The sequence below is a fragment of the Poromitra crassiceps genome (assembly GCF_964638095.1).
Source record: "Poromitra crassiceps genome assembly, chromosome: 3".
Classification (NCBI taxonomy): Eukaryota; Metazoa; Chordata; class Actinopteri; order Beryciformes; family Melamphaidae; genus Poromitra; species Poromitra crassiceps.
The window spans coordinates 11,132,823-11,159,265 of NC_139625.1; the positions used below are offsets into that span (position 1 = coordinate 11,132,823).

At 45.3% G+C, this 26,443-nt stretch overlaps 1 protein-coding gene and 1 pseudogene across 5 annotated transcripts in view; both read right to left on the minus strand.

Moving 5' to 3' along the window:
• The window catches only part of LOC310772620 (B-type lectin plumieribetin-like), a 59,273-nt gene that overhangs the window by 380 nt on the left and 32,450 nt on the right, over window positions 1-26,443 (minus strand). For 3 of the 4 annotated variants that reach the window (XM_083632465.1, XM_083632466.1, XM_083632467.1), the window contains exons 2-3: window positions 1,690-1,753; window positions 1,505-1,598 (exon numbers count right to left, since the gene is read on the minus strand). The exons of the other annotated variant lie outside the window; for it this stretch is intronic. In XM_083632465.1, coding sequence (XP_083488591.1) covers window positions 1,505-1,594 — 90 coding nt within the window. In that variant the 5' untranslated portion in view covers window positions 1,595-1,598; window positions 1,690-1,753. The remainder of the gene's footprint in view (window positions 1-1,504; window positions 1,599-1,689; window positions 1,754-26,443) is intronic. 4 annotated transcript variants of the gene reach the window in all.
• On the minus strand, window positions 11,717-14,394 carry LOC310774189 (dynamin-1-like protein pseudogene; annotated as a pseudogene). Its single transcript has 2 exons — window positions 14,343-14,394; window positions 11,717-12,837 (listed from the first exon to the last, which is right to left on the minus strand). The product of its transcript is annotated as a dynamin-1-like protein pseudogene (transcript).

The following is a 26,443-nucleotide window of genomic DNA, read 5'->3' on the forward strand; positions in this document are numbered from 1 at the left end:
GTGGTTGGCAGAAATGGGAAAAGTATGCACATTCTTTACTCAAGTGAGTTACTTGTGTAAATATATATATATATATATATATAAGTACTGATTCAACTTGTTTACTCAAGTAAAAGTTAATTTTATTTTTTAAATAAAGTATAATAAAAGTGAAAAGTATTTCTACCGGCTGTTTCTGTGCAAAGCTAGAAACTCACATTATATTAATATAATTTGAAGACTATATAACTTAAAAGATCCCCTCCAAACATGTTTTACGATGTATAAAGACTATACTTTGAGTCATAATTTGTGTGATATGGTTTGTCCACAAAAAAGGTGCAGCCTAGTACATGCATGAAAACTGGAAGAGGACAAGATGAGACAAAAACCACGTAACGTTGTGTCTGAGATGAGATGAGAGACAGACACAACGTTGTGTGGTTTTTGTCTGTCGCACATTCAAACTAAAGTAACTAGTCTAATCATGGTAAAGGGTAAATGGCCTGCATTTATATATATATATATATATATATATATATATATATATATATATATATATATATTATATATATACTGTCATGTTCTCCAGCTACTCTGATCTGCTTCTCAACAAAATGGAGAATTGTTCCATTGCTTCTGAGTACCGGTAGTCATTTTCCAGGTTTGAACTATATCTCGACATTTTTCTGCAAAATAATTGAAGTCCAAATGTTGACTATTTTATCAATCTTAATCGCTACTGGACACTTTGCACTTGTGACAATACTTCACTGGTGCAGTTTTTGCAATGTCAGAATTATGATTGATTGCATTTGATGCCGTGTTTTCCTAACTCGCCTGCCACCTCTCACCTCATGAGGGCCACAATTTAAACTATGTCATCCACTGTCCTTCTATTTATGCTTTAGCACTTTTTAAAGTCATCCAGCAGATATAAACAGTGTTGATAGTAACTAGTTACTAAGTAACTAACTTAACTACTTCTTGCAGTAACTAGTAATCTAACAAATTACTTTTCAAATTTAGTAACACAATTACAGTTACTAAAATAGTAACTGGGCTAGTTACTACTTACTTTAGGACATGAAAATAACGGACAACTTCAGAGGATTATCCGGTGTCTGATCCTCAGACCTCGTCCGGGGAGAGAGCTGCAGCCAGAGCCCCAGAGGCTAATGACCTTGATAGGCTATAAGCCTCCCCAATAAGTGAATGTTCAATGCCACACTGTGGCACAGCGACACTAACATAATGTGTGCATTAACATAATGTGTGCACTAACACAATGTATGCATTAATAACAATTGAAGCAGACTTTTAAAAGTAACGCAAAAGTTACTTTCCCTAGTAACTAGTAACTTTAAAGTAATTAAATTGCTTTTTGAGAGAAGTAACTAACTACCGTAATTACCAACTTTCATTAACTTGCCCAACACTGGATATAAATAAGATCAGGCAATAATGATCACTGGTTTGGTCCAGGATGAGGATGAGGACCCTCCCCCCCCCGCTCCCCCCTCACCTGGAAGATAGCTTTGTAGTTCCCGTTGGGACTCAGGAGGTAATCCCCCTTACGGAGTTCCTGGTCGGTGCTGATGGAGCTCTTACTCATGATTCTGGGGAAGGGGACAGGGGACAAAATGTTCACTCAGGACTTCAGGTGTCAGTGCTGTTATATATAATATGCTATCAATGTAGGCAACTCACCAAGCAGGTCTGGAGCAGGTCTTTGCTGATGGAGAAGCAGATTGTTGAATGAGCTGAAGTTGTTCTGGAGCGATGGAGCAGAGCACTCAGTCATACACAGGTTGTGCTTTTATTGTCAGCAGAGAGGTGAGGGGGGGTGAGGAGTGTGTGCAGGAGGGTAGCTGGCCCAACCTCAATGATGCCATTAAGTCATTAAGTGCCATTAAGTGATTAAGTGAATGTCACCGCTAATGTCATTATGGTATTTTAAGACTTCTTCCTTGTTCAAAGTCTCAACATTCTCATCTCACTATAATGACACTATAAACACGCTGTGTTTCTAGTAGCTATAATGAAGGCCAACAGTTCTGACTTGGCATGGGGACCTTTACATTTCTCAACTGGCTGTGTCCTGACAATTTATAAGTCAGTGGTTCCACCGGCCAGTATGACAACCACTGACTGCTATAAGACAGATGAAAATTATATGATATATAACTGGCATGAAATGACTATTGGGAACTTTTATAAATCTGTTTGCTGTCACTCAGTTGGCATAATTGTCACGGTCATATCCATGAGCACCGAGACGCGCAGGGACCTGCACAGAGGAGAGGTCAGTGACTCAACTACGAGGGGGGACACCGAGAGATGGCTTGGACCAACCCAGAGACCGGTAGCCTACTACAAGCCAGAACTGAGTCAAGGTAGGGCTATGCCAGACATGGGACCAAGTCACTTTGGTCCAAGTCTCAAGTAAGTCCCAAGTCATTTGGTCCAAGTCTCAAGCAAGTCCCAAGTCATTTGGTCCAAGTCTCAAGCAAGTCCCAAGTCATTTGGTCCAAGGCTCAAGCAAGTCCCAAGTCATTTGGTCCAAGTCTCAAGCAAGTCCCAAGTCATTTGGTCCAAGTCTCAAGCAAGTCCCAAGTCATTTGGTCCAAGGCTCAAGCAAGTCTCAAGTCATTTGGTCCAAGGCTCAAGCAAGTCCCAAGTCATTTTCTTTTGAGCAGGTCAAGTCAAGTCACAGGTTATGTGAAGTCAAGTTGAGTCGAGTCCTTAAGGCAGGTCAAGTCACTCCCCGCCCAGGCAGGTCAAGTCACTACCCCGCCCCCAACCTGCCCAGGATACCTCAGTCTTGCCTTCCTTTATAAAGAAAAAAGACAAGGTATAGTAGAGTGTCTGCCCTGAGACTGGGAGGTCGTGAGTTCGATCCCCGGCCGAGTCATACCAAAGACTATAAAAATGGGACCCATTTGCCTCCCTGCTTGGCACTCAGCATCAAAGGGTTGGAAGTGGGGGGTTAGATCACCATATGATTCCCGAGCGTGGCGCACGCCGCCGCTCACTGCTCAAATTTCACACATTGTGTGACAATCAGTGGGACTTTACCTTTACCTTTACCTTTGCCTACCTGTGGAATAGTGGTATTATTGACCAATCTAACCTGTTCAAAAAGACAATTCATTTAATGTATTGGGCTATGAATTTATATTATTGATATTCAGCTAAATAAATGTACAGCAATCAAACAAAAGTGAAATAACTTTATAAAAGCGTATTTATTTCTTAATTTCTTCTCAAGTAACGATGACTAACTACTAAGTGCCCTCTCCTTGAAAAAACAAAGCCACCCAGTGAGAGGAGCTAACTGACAGTCATCCACTTATTGCAATGCCATTTCCAGCTTGCACTCACATACCAAATAACTTTACACAGACTCTTGACAACGTTGAAGAACATGTTTATTTATATTTAATATTTAAACACAAACAAGTCATCATGTCTCAAGTCAAGTCACGAGTCTTTAACTTCCAAGTCAAGTCTCAAGTAATTTATTTTTTGTCAAGTCGCAAGTCATCAAAACGGACTCGAGTCGACTCAAGTCCAAGTCACCGAGTCTCAAGTCTCTGGGCTATGCCTTCTCTGTTTGCCATGGCCATATATTGATGCTAACGTTTAGCCCAAACACTCGTGCACTATTATATGCCATGGTATGGTATCTGGTTTTTGATTGTGTTATATGAAGTTAGAGCTTAGCTTTCATTATAGGCTACTTTAGACAAAAAAAACAAGAGCTAAGATAAGGTAATAGACCAGAAGCACATCAAAGCTGGCCACTGTAACAATATTAAAAAATATATTTTTTCTGTATTTCCTAAATCATCATGCAACACAATGACAACCGCCTTGTGACCCCCAGAGGTGTCCCATCAGACAGTATAGTCCTATAAACTGATGTAAAGAGTAGAGTAAAGAGTAGGAATGATGCACTCAAAGGGGAAAATGAGATCCCATGTCTCAATGAGATTTACCAAATAAAGGTAAAAAAAAAAAAACAGAAAAAAACACTTGCCTATCACCATGGAGACCCGGGTTCAATTCCCGGCAGCGGTACTTCCGGCTTGGTCAGACGTTCCTACAGAGACAATTGGCCGTGTCTGCGGGTGGGAAGCCGGTGCCGGTGGGGGTATGAGTCCTGGTTGCTGCACTAGCGCCTCCTCTGGTCGGTTGGAACTGGGGGGAATAGTGTGATCCTCCCACGCACTACGTCCTGTCAGTGAAACCCCTCGCTGTCAGGTGAAAAGAAGCGGCTGGTGACTGCACATGTATCAGAGGAAGCTAGTCTACAACTCTCCCTAGATCGGCAGAGGTCCGAAACAAGGAACCGGACTAGGCATGTCTGAGAATGGTCTCAGCAGCTTTGTGAGTAGGTTTGAAGAGAAAACTCTGAACTTTAATAGTGCTATTTAGCAGTGGTAAGATCAAATGTTTTGTGAATACGGGCCCAGAAGCAACAACTAGGAATGGTGCAAAGCACAAGGTGCTATGGGTGAGGAATCTGCAAGGACAGCATACAGGATGGCCTAAAAAGAATATGCTTTCACGCTTGATGAAGTCAGACAGGTGCTAGTCAAGTCCTTGGAAAGGATGCGCTTTCCCGGTGGCTTTCTTAGTGGTGCTAAACCAGCAAAGTTCAAAACATAAAGATCATTTGCACCTAAGGCACAAGGTAGCACACACAGATCTTCAGGACAAAGGCAGGACACTTTTAGGCAGGCTTTTAATTAGTCATTTTTAGCCACCCTTTGTTCCCTATGTTCCTTGTTTTTGTTTTATGAAAAGAAAATGGATGTCATGCCATATATAGCACACAGGTCACATGGTTCAGGGGTCATGTGATGTTATATTCAATACTTTGCATTTTCTTAATCAGGCAATGACAAAACATGGTGAAATGGCACATCTACATACAATTCAAATCATAACGTAATCTCTAAGCATTATCAGGAGGCAAACCATGGCTCTGCAGCCAGCCTGAAATGTGTTGGACTTGAGCATGTTCTTCCTCCAACCAGAGGGGGCAACCTGCCTAAACTCCTGTCACAGAGAAAGATGTATTGGATCTCCACACTTAAAGTCGAACTGAACCTGTTCGTCACGTGCATAATGAGTCCGTTTCAGACTGAAAACATAGTTTGTCTAAGATGACAGGTTGAGAGGCGGGTCATAGTATCATGTCGATGATTTTATTTGACAATTCTGGGGACTGGATTGGGCTTTGGCCAATCCTGGCGTGTTCCGCCTCCAAATCGAGTGCGATTCAGTGTGTTGGGGCGCTCCCCTCGGGAAGAGCCTTTTGACGGGAGGCTGAGTGGCTGAGTGGAGCTCAGCGACCCGCAGGCAGCCAGCTGCCTCCGTGTTGCCGAGCGGAGAGTGCAGCACGTCGGCCTGGAATCTCCGAAGTGCGACCCCTGACAACCAAGCTCTCGGATGCGCGCGCCATTATCGCTGCTATAACGATACGATATCCCTGGAATGCGCGTTTTAAGGAGCCAGTTACATTTCTTTGCATTCTTAGAGATTATAGTTTTTGATTTTTATCCATGTTTCTAACAATTGGCCAAGTTAGTAGTTAGTTTATGGGATAGGAATTCTGCCAGATGACAGGCACTAGGCGCCATTTTCGACTTCATTTGGAAGAGAAAATTATCCAGAAATGAAGATTTAATTGACAGCTGCATGTCGTGATATGATTGGTTGAAATGGGGTAGAAATTTGATAGTACTGGGTGACGTCAGCAAACTGTAAATTACTGATATCAATGAAATCTTGAAAAACTAACTTTTGATGTGAAAAAGTGTAGAAAAACTAAAGAAATTAGATTGTTGTGATTTGTTTTGCATACATTATTAAATAGGTGCACTGCATACCCAGGTATTTGAACTAAAAGAAAAGAAAAGTCATTATTGGGTTCAGCTCGACTTTAACACTATGACACCTGCTGGACTGAATGATGATTTCTCCCTCAAATGTTTTCTCTAAAAAACCTGAAATGTATAGCTTCACCAAAGTTGAAATGTACCTTGATTTTAATTGTATGTAGATGTGCCATTTCACCATGTTTTGTCATTGCCTGATTAAGGAAATGCAAAGTATTGAATATAACATCACATAACTCCTGAACCATGTGACCTGTTTGCTATATATGGCATGACATCCATTTTCTATTATTTTCTTTTCTTGCCCTGATGAAGGCCGAGAGGCCGAAACGTTGGCATGTATCGATCGACCTGACATGGCCAAATAAATGGTGAGACAGAGAATCCTTTGTCCTGAAGATCTGTGTGTGCTACCTTGTGCCTTAAGGCCTAAACATGGTCGTCCGTCCGCCTCGAATTGGAGCCGTCTGCCGGCGCCAGCTAGCCCTACATGCTTCACTACGCCCTCCCTCCCTCCCTCCTGTGGAAGCTCCGTGTGAAAATGGCGGAGATTGTGTGCCAGGCAGTCTGAATGAAATTGAATGTAACGTTCCCAATTCTATGTATTAAATTCTAAAAAACGACCCTGAACATTTGGGAAGGCTAAGCCACACAACTAGTTCGTTATAATCTAACATCATGCTTTGAAATGCGACTTTACGACGATAAGCCAGGGCAATGGCCAATCACAACTCTCCTGCAGCTGACGTCACGCACGTATCGTCGCCGTGAAGTCACATTTTCGAGCAGCCCCAGGCAGCCGACGGCGCCCCCTCCCCGTAGGACGGCGCTCCACCCGCCGTTCTACGGGGAGGGCGGGGCGAGGCTCTGACGGACGACCATGAGTAGGCCTTTAGGTGCAATTCTCTTTATGTAAGACAGGTGCTATTTGATATGGAGCTGCCAAGCAGGAAGTTTCAGGTGAAGATTGATCCTATTAAATGTTGATGACAGATCAAAGAGCCGGGGGAGGCTCGCTGCCACGGGCCTAAAACTGGTTTGGTGGGATTGGCGGCACAGTGCTTGGTTGAGAACGGTTATTACATTACATTATATTACATTACATTACATTACATTACATTACATTACATTATATTATATTATATTATATTATATTATATTATATTATATTATGCTTTTATCCAAAGCGACTGAGAATAGTACATTTTCAGCCAAGTTCTGTTTAGGCAAGTAAAACAACTTGGTTAAGGTTAGGGTTATTAGGGTTATGATTAGAGTTATGGTTTGGGTTAGGCTTAAATAACAAAAATGTTAGATGTCACTTACGGTTGAAATGTAAACTTTAGACATGCTGGGTTCGAACATGGATCCCCAAAATAAGTCTTATTTATTTATTTATTTGTCTATTTATTTATTTTACTAAGATTGAAAGATTACAGGATTCTGTTATGGTGACTTGTAGAGGTCTGCATGGGCCTACATTTTAGGCCGTAACCCGGCCCGGGCCCAAGACAATCAAGCCCTACCCGACCCGTGCCCTAATTGTTTATTTAAAATCCAGGCCCGAGCCAGCCAATACCCAACATCGGGTCTCGAAGTCTTGAGAAAATAGCGTTAGCTAAGAAGCCTCACTGTTGCCATGCAAAAACCTGCTAACTCCGATTGAGGTATTTTTCATGTTTTAATTCCATGTTTCTCTGTGGGTTGAGAAAAGTGTGAGCCTTGGACTTATGAAAGCCCTTTAAAACTGCATTGGATCAACTCTAAAATGCACGGTGGTCATTCTGAAAACTGTGTTCTTCTAAGTTCCTGAAAAGTAGACATTTGGGACATAGTAAGGTTTTCACCCGAGAGCAACAGATTGTGCAAAAGACAAGGTGCTGTAAGGTGAGGAATCTGCAAGGACAACATTCCTTCCAAGACAGCCAAAAGAGAACATGGCTCATGTTTGATGAAGTAAGACAGGTGCTATTTGATATGGAGTTGCCAAGCAGGAAGTTTCAGGTGAAGATTGATCCTATCAAATGTTGATGTCAGATCAAAGAGTCAGTCATGTTACCGCAGCTGTTTCCTTGTCAGTGCTATGAGAGGATGGCTCAGTGGTGACTGTGGGGGATGCTCAGTGCTGCGGGTGGAGGCCTAAGACCGGCTTGGTTGGCAGCGCTGCGCTTCCTTGTTGAGAACGGTGATGTTTAGGCATAACAACTGGGTTATGTTTAGGAGGTTATCGAGGGGGCACAGCTTCCCAAAGGAAGGTGTGTTGTGACGAGTGAGAAACAGCACCCACACAACGGAGCTTGGGTCTGCTGTGCGAAATCACATCCGACACATTCACCTACTCCGCATCTACCATGAACAAACCATTCACCCGACGTGGAGTCCTCTCCACTGTCAACAGTGTTTTTGATCCCCTGGGTTTGCTGGCACCCATCACGATCCAGGGCAGAGCCCTCCTCAGGGAACTTACATCTGAACAGTCAGACTGGGACACACCCCTCCCGGAAGACAAACTGAGTAGATGGGAGGCTTGGAGGGATTCGCTCCAAGACCTAAAACAGCTTCATGTTCCACGTACGTACACAGTAACCTCACTCACTAAAGCAGCACGCACAGAATTGTGTGTGTTTGCAGATGCTTCAACCAAGGCCATTGGTGCTGTGGCGTACCTGAAAACAGTTCAGGAAGATGGGTTCAAGTCGAAGTAGGATTTGTTATGGGCAAAACAAAGCTAGCACCCCTCTCCGAGCCTACCATCCCAAGGCTTGAGCTGTGCGCTGCCGTCTTGGCAGTAGAGATGGCAGATCTCCTACAGGATGAGCTGGACCTTAAGTTGGAAAGAATGAAATTCTACACAGACAGCAAAGTAGTGCTCGGCTATATTTGTAACGAATCAAAACGATTCTACACATACGTCCACAATAGAGTTCAACGTATCCGACAGTCGTCAAAGCCTGAACAATGGCACTATGTATGTACAGAAGAAAACCCTGCAGACCATGCGTCAAGATCCTTACCTGCATCCCACTTGGCACTGACCTCTTGGTTCACTGGACCCTCCTTCCTGCGTCAGCCACCTGCAGAGGAAACACGTACACATGAGACGTTCAAGCTACTTGAACCTGGAAATGATTCATAAATTCGACCACAGGTACACACCTGTGCTACTCACCTGGAACCAATACTTACCTCTGAGCGCTTCCAACGCTTCTCCACCTTCGCTTCCCTGGTAAGAGGAGCAGCATTGCTCGTCCACATGGCAAGATCCTACAAACATTCAAACCACAACAGCAAATGCAAAGGCTGGCACAGATGCGACGTACCTCGTACTCCAGGTGAATTGGCACAAGCAAAGAACGTTATCCTCAAAGCAACACAAGAGGCAGCCTTTGCAAAAGAACTTTCAGCCCTCCGAGCCAACAAAGCAATATCCAAAAACAGCCCCTTGCAGAAACTCAGTCCAATCTTGGAGGACAACTTCATCTGCGTTGGAGGCCGGCTAAAGCATTCAGAACTTGCAACTGCAGAAAAGAACCCAATACTTCTACCCAAGGATAGCCACATCTCCCTACTGCTCACATGACATCACCATGAGCAGGTGAAACACCAAGGCCGTCACCTGACGGAAGGAGCGATCAGGGCAGCAGGATTGTGGATCTTGGGAGGCAAGACGCTGATCAACTCAGTACTCCATAAATGCATAACCTGCCGCAAGCTGCGTGGGAAGCTGGAAGAACAGCGCATGGCAGACCTGCCACCTGAACGTCTCAAAACCTGCCCTCCATTTACGTATGTCGGGCTTGATGTGTTTGGGCCCTGGTTTGTCACAACTAGACGCACAAGAGGAGGAGAGGCGAAAAGCAAGCGGTGGGCCATCATGTCCACCTGTATGAGTTTGAGGGCTGTGCATATCGAGGTCATCGAGGCTATGGACTCCTCCAGCTGCATAAACGCTCTCAGGCGCTTCTTCGCACTCAGAGGCCCTGCGACACAGCTCCGATCCGATTGCGGTACTAACTTTATTGGAGCGTGCAAGGAGCTTGGGATGGACAAAACGGTACAGAGATACCTCAGCAACAGGGATGCAGCTGGGAGTTTAACCCGCCACACGCCTCTCACCAGGGAGGCTCTTGAGAACGCATGATCGGTATTGCCAGAAGAATCCTTGATTCAATGTTTCTACAGCACAACACTCGCCTAACCCATGAAGTGCTTTGTACACTAATGGCAGAGGTCACAGCCATTATAAATGCACTACCACTCCTACCTGTGTCTGCAGACCCGGAAAAACCCTTCATACTCTCACCCTCAATGCTCCTTACGCAGAAGTCAGGAGTTCCACCTCCACCCGGGGAATTCTCGGACAAAGACCTGTACACAAAGCAATGGAGACAAGTTCAGGCCCTTGCAAACCAGTTCTGGACCCGCTGGAGCCATGAATACTTACCTTCCTTGCAGCAGAGACAGAAGTGGACAGTGCCTCACAGAAACCTTCAAGTTGGGGATCTAGTTCTGCTCAGGGACAAGCAGACCGCCCGCAACTGCTGGCCCATGGCCAGGATCACCGCCACATTCCCTGGAAAGGATGGACTTGTAAGAAAGGTTGAGGTGAAGACCACCGACCAAGGCAGTGTGAAAACCTTTCTTAGACCAATTGTAGAAGTTGTTCTACTTCTGCCCAAAGACTGATCTAGAGACTAATGTTCTGGATTTGCACAAGTTCTAGTGACCTCACATAGGTCAGTGTGTTGCCTTGAAGGCATTTGTTTAATTTTTACTAACTACTTCTTTAAATAATTATAATAATTTTTAGTTGAAATTGAGAAGTGAATAATTAGAATACTTTACAGTTGAGAACTATTTTGGGAGATCTATTTTAGTTTGAAATCGCATTTTATTTTTGTAATGCATAACATCACTTCCTGTTTAGTCTCTTCCTGTTGAGCTCCACATGGTCCTGTAGAGAGAAGAATGCTCTGAACACAATCTGACACAAACCGCTTGCATCCGACATCAGGCATCGTGAAGCAATGTCGTAAGTTAATTTATCGACTTTAAACATGTTGGACATTATATATTTTCAATTATTTAGTCAAAAAGTGACGTTTGTTAAGTTATTTAGAAACGGTTTACAATTGTGTATGGCTAATGCTAATGCCAGTGGTCATGTTGAATGCTATCTACAATGCAAGATAACAATGTACAATGTAAAACACGGACACTGAATGTTTTTTGTATTGTTTTTATCTACAGTTTTCACCATACAACGTGTTAATCAAGAAGAGTGACAAGTAAACGGTCAAACTTACTTACGGCTCTTGTCTTCATTGACTCTGGTTTAACTGAGTGTTTAGTCAGAGTTTCGACACTCTGCACGAGAACATTACATCCGTCTTTATTATCCATCCATCCAGCCATCCATCCATCTATCCACCCACCCACCCATCCATCCATCTATCCAGGGGCGGACTGCATAATCGGGCACGTCGGGCAAATGCCTGCAAAAAAAATTTTTTTTTTTTTGCAGGCCAGGCCAGGCCACTCACTGAACAGCAGGCCAGGCGCCGCCTACTGGTTTACTAGTGGTTTTATTACTTTATTCAGGGTTAAAGTGGGTGCATCTCATTGTAAAATTGGACTTGGCCCAAATTGGGCTTGAAACGGCTCAAATTGGGCTTCAAACGGCCCAAATCGGGCTTCAAACGGCCCAAATCTGGCTTTAAACGACCCAAATTGGGCTTCAAACGGCCCAAATCTGGCTTCAAACGGCCCAAATTGAGCTTCAAACGGCCCAAATTTTGGCCTGCATGGTATCTAATGCCCGACCTGAATTATGATCCCAGTCCACCCCTGCATCTATCCATCCATCCATCAAATGTCTCGTGAAAGATGTAACAAATTCTTGCTCCGCCGCACAGCTCTGCAGTCTCGATGTATTTGGTGGTGCCGTCTATCGTGTTGCAGTACTCTGCGGCGAACTTGGTGATGAGCTGGAGCAAGGTGGCACTCTGGTCTTGAACAGGTTCGCCGTAGCTCCCGAGCAGGGCCTGGTACTGAGCTGCCAGGACGTTGATCCGTGTCTTCAGCTCCGGGAGACAGTCTCTGATGTGATTCATCAGTAACCTGTTGAGGGTCCTGACCAAGTATTTGGTTCCATTTCTATTGGCAAGAGACGAGTATTTCTTCTGCAGGAAGCCGTGTTAGTCATGAATGGCATCAGCCAGAGACTTTCTGTTGTTGATGTCCAACTGACTCCTGTTGACGACTCCAATGAGGCCCAGTTTGACGGGAATGACGCTGCCCATTAGAACGTCCATGGCGTCCGTGCCAGCATCCATCAGGTCCAACTTGGTCACCACGGCCAGTGTCCTCCGGCCATCAGGGTCGACCTCGCAGGCCACCTTGAGGGCCTCTGAGGTGGCCATGTCTGTGTTAGCAGCAGTGACTGCCAGGATGATGCAGTTGGGGTTGGAGATGTGCTTCAGGATTAGATCTCTGATCTGAACTTCGATATCATTTGGCTGATCCCCCACGGGCACCTTGGTGATTCCTGGCAGATCCACCAGTGTGAGGTTGGCGACATGAGGAGAGAAGATCTTCAGGTGGATGGGTTCGTCACTGATCCCCTTATTATTCCCCGATATTCTCTCCATTTCATTTTCAATTTCTTGCCTGATTTCATCCAAATCTGTGTAGATCGTATTTTTGGTGTGTAGGAACCTCCCCCACTCTTCACCTTCTTTGCCGCTGTCATCGCTCTTCCTGACATCCCCAGGGTCGAGGTGGACCAGCTGCAGTATGAGTGGTTGTCTGGTTACGATGCCCGTCCCACAGGGCAGCAGCTCCCTGCCAACCAGGCTCTCCAGCAGGGAGCTCTTCCCGCTGCTCTGGCTCCCCACCACTGCTATCTGCGGCAGCTGTATAATATCCGCTCCCACTGTATTGAACACATCTTGAACACAAGTATTTGTGACATCACCGATGATGTCACAATGTATATGACATCTTCAGTCAATGTGACCGTCGAGCAGGATTCGAAGCGGGAGCCGTCGAGCAGCGAGGGTAGGTCGGCGCGCTGGCACGAGGGCCACAAATTACGGGAACACGGCGGTCGAAGAGGAGAGCGAGGCGGAGGAACATTGAGGAGGGGGCGGACCCCCGAGTCTGGAATTTGTGTAATATTCTGTGAGAGGCAGCAATGTGCCACAAGGCATCCATTCTGCCGGAAAGCCATTAGAAGAAGAAGAATGTTGTGACATCAGTGATTTATGATATCACTTATCACAATCTATACTTCTGTGGTGTTTTATGGCATTGGCATCCTTTATGTTGCATTACCGCCTCCTTCTGGATTTATCCATCCACTGTTTCCCTACATTCTGTCCTTGAACTCGAACCAGTACCCACCCAATCTATACTAGAATTGGGCGTGTTGATCTCACTGTAGCCGTTTTCCCACATGCATACCGGAAAATTACCTGTAAGTCAATATCGGACATTTCCCTGAATTTCCCTTCACACCTTAGCGCGCGCATGTGGGAATCTTGTCGTCAAATAGCCGGTATGTTGGGGGGCGGGGGGAGGGGGGAGCTTATTTGGGGGGTCGGCAAAACTTGCCACACAATAAAATCACACTCGTTTGACTCAAGAGCAGCGTCAAGCCAGCGTAAAATAAACACAGCCGATTTCCTCCCTCCCCTCTGCTCGAGAGAGGGGAGCAGCCACACAGGACAGACAGCGAGAATGGCAGTGGCTTGCAAGCTGCCCAGCCCAACGCTTGTATGTATGTAGAGAAAGCAAATGCATGAAGCGAAATAAGGAAGTAGTTTGCTTTGATGTGCGCTAATGATTAGATGATGCACGCTGGAAGTGAACGTTAAGCAACATGTGTACACTTCGCCCACATGAGAGAAGGACCGGTGTCGCGGAAAATGACTGGATCCGTTTCTCACTTGTATCCGCTATAGCGCATACCACTCTTCTGACTGGCTCAAAACTGGTGAAATCTGCGATGACGGGGTCGCGCTTATACCGGCACGACTACTTTCTCACATGCAGGCATTAGACCACGTTCCGGTCATTTTGCGGTACAAAGCGCATGTGGGAAAAGGGCTTGTGTCTCACTGATGACATCACAATTGCTCGAGTGACATCACTGGCAACATGTGTATGTCGAGTGTGAACGTATATAACCCCTCCCCCCCCCCCCCCCCACACACACACACACACACATTATGTGACATGACATCATTACAGTGACCTTGCTACCAGGCCAAGCAGTCTAGAACTGTATGGCATCATCTGCAATTTATTACCTCATTACTGTCTGTGTCATCATTGGTGATTTATGACATCATTGGTGATATGACAGGGGTGGGGGGGAGGGGGATCTATAGTATTGACTTCCTTGAATTATTCCTGTAGGCTCCTAAATGGAGCATAGGGCCCTATGCCAACGGTCTGGGTTTTGGGCAGACTTCTTCAGCTGGGCCCACGTCCGCCCGGTCATCTTTGACTCGCTCTCGACTGATCTTCTCCAGGTCTGCTTTAGTTTGTACAGGTCGAGGTAGATCTAATCACTCCATGCTGTCGTGTTATTAAACTATAACTGCATATTTATTAGCTTCTCTCAGCATTTATGTCTACCTATCCTATATCTACGTCAGTCAAAGAAGTAGCTAAGGAAGGCCTGCTGCCCGAAATGTCTGTGTGGCTTTTCCCTTCTTAGCACGAGATATCGAGCCGTAAACATCTGTCAACATTAATATTTTTAGTAATGCATCAGGTTAGGTTTCCTTATAGAGGGGTTACTTGCAACGGGACGGGGCTCCCACGGGTCCCGAGGGACCCAACGCAAATCTCGCGGGGGCGGGTGTTAATCACGAGTTGCAAACCTTGCTGCTCAGACTCTGAGCGAGACAGACAGGCCTGGATGTGAGGAGAAGCGAGCAGAAAGCAGACTGAAACCAAAATATTCTCCTCAGCATGAAACACGGGAATAAAGTTGGTGGTAGTGAGGGCTTTTCAGTTACACCCAGAGACATTCAACTGTTCAAATCCAACAGAATTCATAAGAAGCTGGATGATTTGACAGGTTTGGGATCGCTTCATGACTCAATGAGAGGAAGATCAGGTGAACTCTTATGTAATGGGATGAGAGATGCTTCTGACAATGTTTTCTTCTGTTTTTTTCCGCTGACGGAAATTGGACCTGGAAATAAGAATAATTTGCACCAGACCTGTGCTGTGTGTATATGGTTGCAATGCGGAAAATCCGCACGCAATTCCGTACCGCGTTCCACCTGCACATTCGTACTGTTTCTGTGTGAAACGGCCTTAATGTTGGCAGATATGGTGTGTGTGTGTGTGTGTGTGTGTGTGTGTGTGTGTGTGTGTGTGTGTGTGTGTGTGTGTGTGTGTATGTGTGTGTGTGTGTGTGTGTGTGTGTATGTGTGTGTAAACATATACAAATGGACAAATGGGATTTATTTTCTCCTCTAGAAAACACAACAACTGGCATGAGTTTTAGTCTAGAACAGGTTATAAGAGATATTGTGTGTTCTTTTTGTTTATTTTTTATTTTTTGGACGGCCCTCAATCCAAAGTTGGGTCCCTAAATTGGCCCTCAGTTATCACAACTCTGAGAACCCCTCTAGAGAAATGATTTACCTTTAGGCGAGTAGTTCCAAAACTTGGGTGTCACTGTAGTACCTCCAGGGGGGTACTTGAGAAAAGGGGGAAAATGGAAAAATGTAAGACTAAATCATGAAAATAAATGAAACGTTAAAATAAATCTGCTCAGGAAGCACTAAATGCAACACTTTCACTCCATTTCTTATTTTCTATTGTTATATTCTACAAAAGGTGGGGTATCATTCATTCATTGCATCAATGTGCTATAGTTTTCTCTTGCAGTTTTCTGAGCAAAATGTTGTAGTCGGGTAAAGAGGGTACTTGAATTCAGAAATCAGAGAAAGGGGGTACTGAAACCAAAAAGTTTGACACCCGACTGGTGTAGGCTGTTCATTGCAACTCCTCACCACTGAATTTCAGCCATGTGTCTTTTTCTTCTTCTTCTTTCTTTATGCCAGATGATGACACCAAAACCATGTCCGGCAGCCATTTTGTCCCCGCTGACACTTCCACCAACGGTCATCATCAAATGCTGCCTCATGCCGACGCGGGCGACGTCGAGCGGCCGAGAAGCCTCTCCGCACAATGGGCTGCTCAGTCCACAGAGAGCACTCTGGCCTCGCTACCAGCCAATCAGGAGGTAGACAAATTCTTTCTTTCTTTTTTTACCTCCGTAATTAGTGAGTGTTCTACAGTATTGCAATGGTACAAGTGTTTGTCTGCTACTTTAAAGTCAGAACTGCCACACCGATTAAAAATGTGCTCACAGTAGGTCAACCACACCCTGAACAGCGAATACAACCTGTTACCTTCAAACCAAAGATATAGGGTCCCATCTTTTAATAAGGTTAGATTGAAGCACTCTTTTGTGCACCAGTTAATCCTAAAACTTAACATGGAGCTTAATCTAAGACCAAATGCATGTTAAAGGTGTGATGACTTGTCTTCTGTGATTGTAATGTCATATTGAATGTATATATCTTTGTGTTGTGTTTTTAAAGGCCCTACAGTATGTGTAACTTCTGACTCTTACTGACACCGGTAGCCGTTAGAGTAACTGGGCTCATGCGCATCAGCGCAAGCCCAGCGGCTGCCTGGCCAACACAGCAAGAAGGCTGACAGGTTAATTTGTAACGTTAGCTGATAAAAAAAGTCACTTGCGAACTTGTAACCTGGCCAATTTCTCAGCCAGATCAGCCCCGGATCAGACGGCTGGGAAGAATTCTGGATGAATTCGCAGACGTTATTGTGGTGTGTTTAGTCGTGTTTTGGATTGCGTTGGCTGTGGGGAAGTGGATAGCATGATGTTAGTATGAGCCAGGAGCGGCCTGCTTCCCCTGGGACTAGTGTGAGCTGGAACGCGACCAAGCGCGCTCAGTGGCACCCGAATAGAACACCGCAGGAATGAGTCTGGAAGTAGCATGTTGGATCTTCAGGGGAAAAGTGAACGGGGTTTTAGAATGGGGAGTAAATGCATAAAATAAGGTCTGTGGTTTACAAAGTTTATAGGAGTGGTCATTTGTGTTCAGCAGGATAATCTTCACAAACGTGAATCAGTTTTATGACTTTTGAAACGTAATTGCGCTTTTTTTTACGTGATTTTCAGAAAACACTTCAAGTCAAACGAAATTCACGTTTGTGAAGATTATCCTGCTGAACACAAATTACCACTCCCATAAACTTTTGTTAACCACAGACCTTATTTTATGCATAATAAGTGAAATCTCGATTCTAAAACCTCATTCAATTTTCCCCTGAAGATCCAACAACTACAAAACTACGTCAGTCCTGCAGTACTCTATAGGGACTTGATCTGTTACTGCAGCCAAACAAAGTTTCAGAAGCATAACGATAGAACGTCAGGCATATTTACGACCGTTTCATTATCCACACAAGACGGTATTCGATGAATTAGTGGGGCTTCTAGCTTCTAAATCAATTAGCTATGTTAGCTAACGTTGGATATAGCCACGGTAGCAAGCAAGCTAACATTATCTACGGTAATAGCCCAGGACTCAGCTTCCTTAGCTAACGCTAGCCCTCAGCCTATGGACTTTTCTTCTCTGGTTGTAGTTATGGCTGAAGTGCAGAGAGGCTCGTGAATGAGCAGAAACGTCACATCCGGTGAATTTAACAATCCACGTACTATCGTATCGTAGGTAGCAGAAGATCCCGGGCGCCGCCGTTCGGCCGACATGTGTGGCTCGCTGCACCTGAGTGGAAGCCCCAGCAGCTGTGTCTCCCAGCGGCCAGCCTGGGGCCTGATGGCGGGCGACGGCGGAGACTCCCTGCATTACGGTCACTACCACGGCTTTGGAGACACGGCCGAGGACCTGAGCCACACCGACACCAGCGAGCAGGTCCCGGGCAGCGCCGTCCAGCTCTACCATGGCTCCTGAGGAGAGAAAGCTGGCCGTGAAACCCAGCCTCTTATCGGACGTGGCACAAATACAGTTTGTAATGCTTTCCATTCCCTGGAGTGTCTGCTTTAAAACGGAAAGTTCACCCCCACATCAAAAATACATAGTTTTCCTCTTACCTCCATCTAAATGGTTCTGGTGCGAGTTGTCGAGTTTTGGAGATGTCGGCCCTAGAGTTTTCGGACTTCTCTCGAATACAATGGAACTGGATGGCACTCGACAAAAGTCGAAAGAAAAATAGTTGCTACGTGAAACTGCTCACAACAAGGTCTGTGGATTATCTTGAGTAACTGGGTCATGATTTCTAGAAAGAGATATTGCTGTTGACTCTTTAAAATATATTTTATTATATAGATCTTTTTTATTTTTTTGGCGCTTTGAGCACCAAAGGCTGAGAATACTGTATTTTTGATTTTGGGGTGAACTGCCCCTTTATTCTTCACAATCCACTGTGTGATCTGTAATTGGTCTAAAATGTCACATGATTAGTTGTGTTGCCTTTTTAAAAAGCATATTTTCCAGTTCATTGCCATTATTTCCATCTCCGTATGCTTCCCTCGGGCCACCTTTGTCGCTCTTTTCACCACAGCTTTTTTTCCCTTCTATTTCTGGTGTCCACCACATTCTGGTTCCAGTTACGGCCATACTGTAAGTGAGGCCATGAGTTAGGGCCATATCAAATCCATTAAACACCCCAGTCAAAAACAGAATTATTTCTCTAGGCCTATTTTACAATTATGCCTGACGAAGACCCATTGCGTGGGTCGAAACATTTTCCTAAGTCCTCATTAAATATTTGGAGCTGTTTCCAGTGTGCGGATATTCCCTTCTTTCTCTATTTTACAATTATGAAATCATTTAGCTTTACTAGTGAGGTCTCCAGACCATAGTTCAAGCAGAAGGCCACTCACGCATAATCCGATCATCCCCTGACGACAGTCAAGTTCTAGCATAACGTGGTCAGTCAAAAGTCCTAGTATGACGTCAGTTAATCCTCATATATATAGCAAGGGTTCTATGTCACCTCTCTCTCTCTGGCCGATCATAGCAGCAGCAGCTCACGGCAGCCCATCTCCCTTGAAGCCGGCCTCCGAAGCGTTGTTTTGCACCAGATCCGCAGACCGAATCAGCACCCACAAGCCTTCTCTACCCGTGGATATTCCCATTCCTGGCATGTCGAGTTCCGAGCCAGAGCAGCCCATGGACTGTGACGGCAGCTTAGTCATCGGTCCCCTGTCCCGGACCGGCCACGGAGCGTACTTGCCTTCCGAGGTGTCTGACGAAGACGTTGGCGAAGCGACCGGACCACAGGCTGCCAGCATAGCCCCCCGCGCGCCACTGCGACGGCCCCGGTAGGAGAGCAGAAGAGAAGCGCCGCGCCGTGGACGCCCAAGAACGCGTGCGAGCGTGCCGGAGGGAGAGGCCGATCGGCGCGGACGTGCGAGAGGCTGCGGGCGAAGACCAGTAGAGGCAGCCGCCCCGAGAGCCGGGAGCCGCTGGGGAAATGCAGGCCGCGGGGCCGCCGCGAGACGCCACGTACTTCCTGGTCGCACTGACCTCCAGGCCGCCGGGCAGATTCACGGTGATTGACGGGAACCGGCTTGGAGAAGCGCTGAAGCCGGAGCGCCGTAGCATCTCGGGCACTCTGGGCAGACCGAAAGGTCCATGGGGCGAACGGTTCATTCTGGCGCCAACAGCTGAAATGTAGTGCAATTTGCTTTCCCTTCCAAATCCAGCGACGTAAAATAATCCATTCACGAAAAGAATAAGCACTCCCAGGAATTCATGGACGATAAAAGTTTAACGTTACATGCAGTTAAGCAGAAAGTCGCACTCGGCAGTAAAACTCGCATCCATGTAACGTTAATCCATCGGGTGTCCTGTTCCTTCTGTCACGAAGACTATAATCCACCAGATCACATGACGTTTTGTCATCAAGTCTTTAATCCACCGTCACACTTCAGGACATCCTCTTAATCCAAAACAGAGTGTGAAAAGTAGTTGTCTCTCTCCTCGTTGTGGTGTTTGTGAAACGGAGGTTCACGGTAACCAGAGACCTTTTATCGTAAAGATGCGACAGCACTCAGCCAATCCGCCATTCTGGAGACTAAGCTTCTGCCCCAGCAAGGAGCCGTATTTCAGGCCAAAATGGCCGCAGCGCTGTTTTCAAAAAGGCACTATATACTCTTGCCTTCTCATTCTCAATTATCTTTGCTGTTACACGCAGCTGAGTTTGTTTATTTTCTACCTCTGGGTCCCCAGTGACCCCATGTGACTGATGGTGACTGATAAATTAAATTAGGAAGCTTCTGTGATGATGACAATGATAATTTCTTAACTTTAGCCGATCTGAGGGGGTTTATTTGAACAACAATCTTAAAAAAAAAAAAAAAAAAAACTCCACTATCACCCCCCTTCCTGGAGCCCGACGACACCTTCATAATACCAGACTCGCTGTTAGTCGTCTTGGACATGGACGAGGGGACGTTAGGTTTCATAGTGGACGGACATGACCTAGGGGTGGCGTTCGGAGGACTTAAGGGCAGGAAGGTGTACCCCGCAGTGAGCGCCGTGTGGGGACACTGCGAAATACGAATCCGGTACATAAACGGACTCGATCCGGATCCCCTCCCTCTGATGGACCTGTGCAGGCGCTCCGTGCGGGCGGCTCTAGGAAGGGACCGCCTGAGCGGAATCCACGGACTGCCCCTGCCCGCCTCTCTCAAGAGCTACCTGCTCTACCAAGGACGGGGTTGACGACCACAGCACACCGAGCATACCCCGGAGGACCAGTCACCCGTGGACGCGAAAGGACCCATGAGGAAAGTATCAGTACTTCAGCATTTAAACGGGCAATCTACCAGTCCAGTAAAATCAATTCAATTCCAAAAAAAAAAAAGAAAAAAGCTTTATTAGTCCCGCAAAGGGCAATTTAAGGCATGAATACTGCAAACAAGCTGTACTCTGTACACATCCAAAAACAATACAAAAAAAACAAAAAAACAAGACAATAAATACAATAAATGACACTGATAAAGCAAGATCCCTGATTACAGTGTATCCAACACCACAAAGGAATATAGGTGTCAGATCAATACAAATTAATTTCAGTCAATACAATCCAAGTGCATATTAGACTTGTTCAAGGGTTCAAATCAAAAGGTCAAGGTACAGACCTAGTCTAGATAAACTGACCACTTCTCGTACTGTGGCTGTTCACCAGTCGAATGGCCTCTGGAACCAAACCAAACTTCCTTCTGCTTGTTTCGCAGGCAGGCTGTCTAAAGCGCTTTCCTGATGGCATTAAGTCAAAACAGACATGAAGGACATGCGTGGAGTCATTGATTACCTCGTGCGCTTTCTTGAGCACTCGTGCACTACTAAACTGTACTAGGGATCTTTGTGTTTTGCCTATAATGCCTATAATCAGACGTATTCTCATCTCTTTAATACTCCGTCTGCCCGCAACGGCCCGCCCCACCAAACAGAAATACTGTCTTACATTGCTCTGAAAACACCACATGTACCGTAGGTGTCCCTCGTGCTTTGACTAAATAAAGCGAAGCTGACTGACAAGTTATTCGGCCTGTGATCTGACTATTCTACCCAGCGGGCATCTCAGCCTGCCTATTTCTGACGCCTAAGCGGAAATCGCTTTCTGGCAAATGGCCAGCGGGAGTCACAATAATAATAATAATAATAATAATTATAATAATAATAATTACAACAATAATAATAATAACCACGCAAGGGGCCATTCTAACACCCCTGGCCCACGGAGCTTGTCTGAGCATCAGCTAGAATGAGTGTTACTGCATAACTTCGGACCGAAGCCAGACGGCCCAGGGAATGCTGACGTCTTCCGTGTTAAGCTACCCGGTCTTAATACACCACTTCCTGTTCTTAACGAATTTCAAAGTAAAATGCCTCTGGCATTTCTTCAGAAGCAGAATCAGAATGACTTTAATGATCCCCGAGGGGAAATCGGGACAGGTTACAGTAGCTCGCTCACAGTACACACATAGCTTAAAATAAAATAAACAGTAGTAAATGCAACGCAAATGCAATATTAAGCAATAAGCAGGGAAAAAAAAAAAAAAAAAAAAAAAAAAAACATAGCATAGAATAACTAGTAAATGCGCTAGAAGCAAAAATAAGTGGAATGTCTAAGTAGCAAAATACAAAATACGTCAGGTAAGTATACATTCCGTGTCAATTATCATTATTGCACCCTGGACTATATTAAGTCGGCTTGCCCTATACGCCACATGTGGCTCAGCCAGGCACAGTTAACCTATCGGCTGGCTCAGTCTCAGGGAGACTGAGCGTCTCCGAGGTGCTCTTTAAGAGAGGCCTTAAATAGACCAATGGCCACAGGCAGGAATGATTTCCTGTGCCTCTCCGTACTAGCCTGACTCCACCAGACGGGGGCGGCATTGTTCCACAAATTCACAATCCACCTCAGTCTGGCCCTGGCCTCAGAGAGGCATTCAAACCGGCCGCCACCCAGGCGCACCAATCAGCGTGAGCTAAGGGCGGGCTTTGCAAAACCGGATGTGACGCCACCGAGAGGCGCTGGACGTTTGTAGTTCTTTCACTATTCAACATGGCGGCGGCTACCGAGGCTAGCTCCAGTGAGCTAGTCAAACATTCTATTCAAAACAATAAGCTAACATAAACGTTAAACACTTGATCTTACAGTGAGTACGAAACCGTAACTGTATTGCTGTAACGTTATCAACTATGAACGTTAGTAAACAAGACATTGTTGTAGAATTTGGGGAGATAGCCTTCAGACGGTTGCTAGGCTGGGAGAACATAGCAGCCATCAGCTAGCTGTAGGCTAGTGAATAGCTAGCAGTTAGCCATTCACGCAAGTCACACAAACACAAAGCCCTTCTCACCACAGCCCAGTAAACATGCAATCTGTTAAACCATCATTTTTGTTCCAAATAGAGATAAATCATAACGTTAATCAAAATGCCACTGAAATATTAGCTAATCAACACAGAACTGCAAAGATCAGTGTGATGTATTGTCCCTACTGCTAGCTGAAGTGTATTCTGCTATGATTGGAATGTTTGCTGCTGTTTAATAAACCACGTTAACTCACGTTGGTGCGAGTGACATATTATGTTATACAGGCGAGATTAAAGATCTCAGGATAACAGGATGTTACTCGAGAAATTGGTTTATCGATAGAACATAGCTTAAGATTTTGCACTTGTACTTTCTTTAGATAGGGGGTAAACAAACTAATGGCATGGGAGCAGGGTTCGAGTTATAGTCAGATAGCTATGGGGTCCCCCTAAATCGGCGGCCCCCGGAGGGGGTCGCCGAAAAAAAATTGGGCCGTTTTTTCCTCAAATTGTGGCCGTTTGAAGCCAGATTTAGAGGAATATCTAATTTTAAATTAACATTCGGTTTAGACTGTTGTATGATGTTATTATTCAGTCTTACACTTGCATCTGATAAAATACAACAATTTAATTTTACAAATGAGACAAAATTGCTTAACTTAAATTAACATTTATTTAACTCTGTCTCTGCACTTATAAATCAAAAACTACAAAAATAAATACATAATGCTCATACAATTTGCTTTCCGAGCAGTTCTCTGCACTCAGCAAGAAACGCTATCTAAAAACAACAAGAAGAAGAAAACAGATGAATGGGGCAGCCATCCCCTACGCTACCGTTGCATAGCAACAACAGACCGGAAGTTACCAGAGTAGGCTAACCTTACGAACAAACCCCTTGTGCACAGGTAATCAAGAACTTGTGAATGAAAAACAAATTGCAACAAACAGCAGCATATTTCAGCAGATACAGTAGCAGCATCTTGTTAGAACAAAAACAACTGTAGGCGTAATACTTACAAAATGAAAAATCTCAGACTCCTCTCCTCTCAGCTGTGTCCATGACATCATCAGACCATAACGTTAGCTTACCTACTAGCTAGTAGCAACCTAGCTGTTGCACTAACAGGTCGTTGTCCCTTGTCTGAAGTCGTTCTTTGTTTCTTTCTGAAACCGAAGCTATCCAGGCTTGTACACCCCGTTGGCAGCTTCAGCCTTTTCTTCAGTGGCATGATAACGCTAACCTGACGCTGCCAGATGGACGGTATAGCTCCACATAGGTTTCACTAAACCAGTCGATCTGGGTTTGAAGTCACCAGACCCGCTGACGGAGGCGGGCACTTTGTCCAAGCTACTTGGCAGGTGATTGGATGACCCATCTGTCTATCACCGCTGGTGGGTGTTAACTTCAACCAATCAGATCGCGGAAGGTGCCTGTGGATGATCTCCGTGGTATTCATTGATTGAGTCCTCGCGGTCGTAAAGTCACCTTCGAAGCATTTAGTTAGATTATAACGAACTAGTTGTGTGGCTTAGCCTTCCCAAATGTTGAGGGTCGTTTTTTAGAATTTAATACATAGAATTGGGAACATTACATTCAATTTCATTCAGACTGCCTGTCACTTCCGCGATGTTGACGAGTGAAAAGAACTACAAAGACCATGTACCCACTACTTGCCCAGACGAGCCTGCCCGCCTACGGCCGCCGCTGATTCGTCGGCCCGGCAATGGCCGGCATGGCTCGACCAATCATCTTAAACTGCCTGTGCGGGTCCAGACCGTCACGGAGAACCAAATGAAATGTGAGTTCACGTGACGGGCGGTTTACCAGGCTATGATAACGCTATACTAAAGATTAATAAGATCTTGTTGGCTCAGGCGGCTGTTTACATCACGTGATGGTTGCATGTTGTGGCTTCTTCTCCCTGCAACTCGGTTGTAGCAGTAGAACACGCGCTCATGGGCGGCACATGGTGGCTTGGAGGTGAAATGCAGCCTATTTCACACAACAATTCAAACGGTTGTTTTGGGAAAACTGAAAACATGTTTCTTATTTAGCCTGTTTATCTAGTTAACATAAATAATAATAATTCTTCCATCGAAAAATGTGTTATTTGGAACACAAAAAAGGAAAAAATAAATAAAAATAAAAAAGTTATATTTGTGGGGGTCCCACAGGTGTTCTGGACTATGGGGTCCCAGACTCTAGCTATGGGGTCCAAGACCCCATAGGTCCCCCCATAACTCGAACCCTGCATGGGAGCCAATACTAGATTATATCCAAATGCTGCATGGTGTAACCTAAAGGGTGCTTTTCCTCTTCTCCGTTGACGTCCTCTGGGCTCCAGGCAGCTCCCTTTCGCAGATTCATCTCTGACATAAACATCTTTATGAATTTACATCATCTTATCATTTTACCCAATCGTGCCTCAAGACCAGCAGATTATGTAACAACAACACCACACGGCCGTCTTTTCTCCGTTTAGTTTATTATCACAAAAGTAGCAAATAACATTCTCCAGTCATGCGTAAACATCTACCATTCCACTGACAGATATGCTAAAATTCACCAGTCCTTAATGCTAAATAGTAGCGTTAAATCATTATATTGTATCAAAGTATTTGGTTGTTATTGATTGTTTTGGTTGTTATTGAGCGAGCTACTGTAACTTGTCCCAATTTACCCCCGGATCATTAAAGTCTTTCTGATTCTGATTCTGATTGCCATGATCATAAAGGCTAGAGAGCGTTGCGTCTCCATGACGTTAGCCGTCCAGGCCAGTCCAGGGTGCGTGCCACTCGGTGTCATATCGTGTCATCAGTTCCCTGAAGAAACGAACAACGATATGTGTTAGTCATGAATCGCTGTTAACGTTAACATCAAATCAATAATCATCAGACGTAGCACCCCAACCTCCAAATGTTGCTAACGTTAGCGTAACATCAGTTAATCCAATCAGTTACATTTAACGTGCAAAATGGCCTACCTGCACTTCATCCTCAGTCAGACATCTGCAGTAATTCTTCTTTCTTTTGGCAAATTGAATAGTCAATGGTTGCACCCAATATTCACCTTACAAAAACAGCAAAAAATCTGCGACCTCCATGCTAACTAATTAGCAATTGTAGTCCTAGCCGTTCGTGTTTACCAGGCGAGGCTACGTCATGAAGGCAAGTCGATCTGATTGGTTGGCGTTGGCACGCCCAGACGGTGACAGACAGACGGTCCATCCAATCACCTGCCAAGTAGCTTGAAAAAAGTGACCGCCCTCTTCAGCAGGGTAGCTTGACCAAATCCAGATGGATGTCGTTTGTGAAACAGAATGTGAAGCAAACTCATCAATCTGGCAGCGTCAGGTTATCTCCGTACTGCATCTAGGTGGAATCAGTCTCTCACTGAACGTACTCCTGTGTTCGACTAGCACGCCGTGGAGTGGGTGCGAGTCATTGTTCATGATGGAGCGTAGCCTGGACAACGTTCTCTTCTCTGACACCGCAGTCAGAGAGCCCCGCTGCCCCAGCACACAATAGCATACAGGAAGGCACTAGCCCCCTTCTGCCCTTTCTCGTTCATGGCTCACTACGTCAAGCTCAGGCCTCGGACCGGCCCCTCGGCTCCCCTGCTCCTCATCGCACCCTGTCACCA